The sequence below is a fragment of the Rhineura floridana genome, chromosome 11, assembly GCF_030035675.1.
Source record: "Rhineura floridana isolate rRhiFlo1 chromosome 11, rRhiFlo1.hap2, whole genome shotgun sequence".
Taxonomy (NCBI): Eukaryota; Metazoa; Chordata; class Lepidosauria; order Squamata; family Rhineuridae; genus Rhineura; species Rhineura floridana.
In genome coordinates, this window is record NC_084490.1 from 32,891,619 (window position 1) to 32,894,526 (window position 2,908).

Genomic DNA, 2,908 nt, shown 5'->3' on the forward strand with positions numbered 1-2,908 from the left:
ATTAGGAGGAAGAACTATAGCAACATGGCTTCTACTTCTCCCCTTTCCTGACACACACACACATGCATAATGGAAGAATAAGTCCCTGCATACCCAGCCCAAGTCTGTACAAACCATCCAGGTATCTATGCATTTTGGGGAGATGTGCCCATTAGACAGGGGGCCATCATGCCAGTTCCCATAAAAACTTAAAGCTGACTCTGTGTTCATTTGCCCAGGAACTGCTAGTGAATTCTAGCAATGTGCATCAAAGATAAGATTTGATTTGGACTCCAATTCAGTGATTTCTGAAAGGCTCAATGTGGCTTAGCTCACTTCAGCAGCTGCTGAAAGGTCTGCTTGTATCACTTAGGTCATCTTTGGGCTGTCAGTATTTTGTGGGAGAGATTGAAGCACATTTCTTCAATTTAGGTTTACATAATTCAAGTGGATTAAAGCACTCTGGTACAACCAATCTACTCTTAAAAAGAGTATTTGGGGTTAGGAAAGTGATGGGGAAATGTGCTGAAAAGTGTGGGATAAAAGTGATTAATGGTGAGGTGAATAATATTGCACAAGCAAATCAGGATTAATGTTCATTTGTTCCTCACAAATAAATCAGAATGAATGCTCTACCAAGACTGGCCATATGCTAAGCTCCATGTAAACTTCATGCAAGCAAATCAGGATGAATGCTCAATAAATGGAACATCTGCAGGAGCTTTTAAATCATCTTTTAATACACAATTATTGCTATTCAGATAGACACCAGAACAAACATACAACTTCAGCAAACATCTCCCTCCAAGAATCAATCCGGAAAAAGGAAATTCTGCTCAAGAGTCAAATGAAAGTTAACTTCTGGCTGAAATTCTAATTCCAAATACCTGGGAATAAACCTTATTGAATTCAATAGAATTTACTTCTGAGCTGACATAGTTAGGATTGTACTGCAACACATCAAAACGTAGCAGAGAATTTTTTTAAAAAACAGATCAGATTAGTTTACTTGTATCATTAGACTATCACAGGGCAGGAATTTAACAATAAATTTATACTGCATATCTAGATCTAGATCTATCTATACATGATTCACATAGACAGAAATAATAATAATATAAATTTAACATTCTGAGTCTCTCTGGACAGGCACGGCATTTCTTTTTTTAAAAAAGTGTTTTTAACTAATAAAATTCATCACTCGCGTTAGCTACATACATAACCTATGCAAGGTAATGGTGGAATAGCACACCTCTAAACCAATGCAAGTGAGAGGCCACATTTTATATGAGGAACTGAGAATAAAGAATTGGATCCAAATATGGGTCATGGGCCTGACCAATTTGTGCAAGGATCTATGCCATCCTCTCCCAGCACACAACCCCCCCAAAGAACTCCAATGTAGTGGGTTGGGACTGGGATGGGCAAATTTTGGTTTCTCTCCATTTCTTACTTTTACTGTCTTATGTCCAGCTCTCCACATTTCCACATCACCTTGAGAATTCTTTTTAGTCCTCATGAAAATTCATTAGCATTTTAGTGCAACATTCTCCTAATATACACAAAAAATGTATGTAATTTTGACTAATGTGCATGTTTTTGCAAATCAATGTTGTCTAATACAATTCATTTTTATGTTATTTTATCTAAAATATGTGTTATGTATACTTCACCCTAGTATGTGCATTTCTGTACACATGATTAGGCTTACTTGGCTGAAGAACTGCACTGCAAAATTTGAAAAAAGTGTGCATTTTGAAGGATGACCATGTTTCAGTTTGCATAGTGTTTCCAAAATGCAAATTAGGCAGGTTCACCTATAAATAGAAACTCAATTTAATTTGTCCCCCATCCCTAGTTGGGAGACCTTCCTAAACAGCAAAGGATGTGGTTGGGGAGAGGCTAGAGGTCGGGGGCATCACCCAAAATTGGGCAGAAGAAACTTGCACAAAAGAATTGGGATGTGTGTGAGATGCAGCTTAAGCAATCATGTTAGGAGACTTTTTATTTTTTTTGGTATTTTCCACACTGCTTCTTGGATGTCTTTGTTCCTGAAACTGTAAATAATGGGATTAAGAACTGGTGGCAAAACTGTATACAACACTGCAGAGAGCAAGTCCATAGTTGTGGAAGAAAGTGCTTTAGGCCTCGTGTATGAAAACACAGCTGTGGTGATGAATAAAGAAAAGACAGTGAGGTGGGGAGTGCAGGTAGAGAAAGCTTTGTATCTCCCTTCAGCAGATGGGATCCTGAGCACAGCAGAGAAGATGTACCCATAGGAAACAAAGATGAACCCACTACATAATGAATCCACTGTAATTCCAATGGCAAGAATCAAAATTTGATTAATTTTTGTATCAGTACAAGAAATCTTTTGCAATTTAGGGACATCACAGAAATACTGCCCAATAATATTGGATGCACAGAAATTTAACCTGAAAGTGACAGCAGTCTGTAACGATGCATGGATTAGATTGGCTATCCAGGAAGCAGTTGCCATTTGGATGCAGGCACCCCAGTTCATGATTAGCCCATACTGTAGAGGGTGGCAGATTGCAACATAACGGTCATAAGCCATGATAGTGAGCAAGGAAAGTTCAGAACCCGCAAAGGTGAAAACTAAGAAAACCTGGGCAACACATCCAGCAAAAGAAATAAGTCTGTTGTCTGTCAAAGAAGTGGCCATGGATTTGGGGATGGTGGTTGTGATGTAGCAAACATCTGACAATGATAGGTTGACCAAAAAGAAGTACATAGGGGTGTGCAGCTGGTGGTTTAGAGCTACAGAAGTCATGATGAGAAAATTCCCCACGAAGGCCATTAAATAGATGCAGAGAAACATCACAAAATACAACATTTGCACATCTCGGTCATCGGAAAATCCCATCAGCAGAAATTCTGTCACTGTAGACTGGTTGGCCATTTTATA

The 2,908-nt window shown here is 38.7% G+C and overlaps 1 protein-coding gene across 1 annotated transcript; it reads right to left on the reverse strand.

Annotated features, from left to right (window-relative positions):
* Positions 1-461: 461 nt before the first annotated feature.
* LOC133367822 (olfactory receptor 14A16-like) lies at positions 462-2,908 on the reverse strand. The gene is made up of 2 exons (XM_061591924.1): positions 1,983-2,908; positions 462-522 (listed from the first exon to the last, which is right to left on the reverse strand). The coding sequence occupies exons 1-2, from the start codon at positions 2,900-2,902 to the stop codon at positions 462-464; spliced, it is 981 nt and encodes a 326-aa protein (XP_061447908.1). The 5' UTR covers positions 2,903-2,908.

What these genes read in the sequence shown, in the direction of transcription:
- LOC133367822 (XM_061591924.1), bottom strand. Translation starts at nt 2,902, where the DNA reads ATGGCCAACCAGTCTACAGTGACAGAATTTCTGCTGATGGGATTTTCC. An exon ending in AAAATACCAAAAAAAATAAA is followed by an intron (nt 523 to 1,982) that starts AAGTCTCCTAAC and finishes CATTAATCACTT; the next exon opens with TTATCCCACACTTTTCAGCA.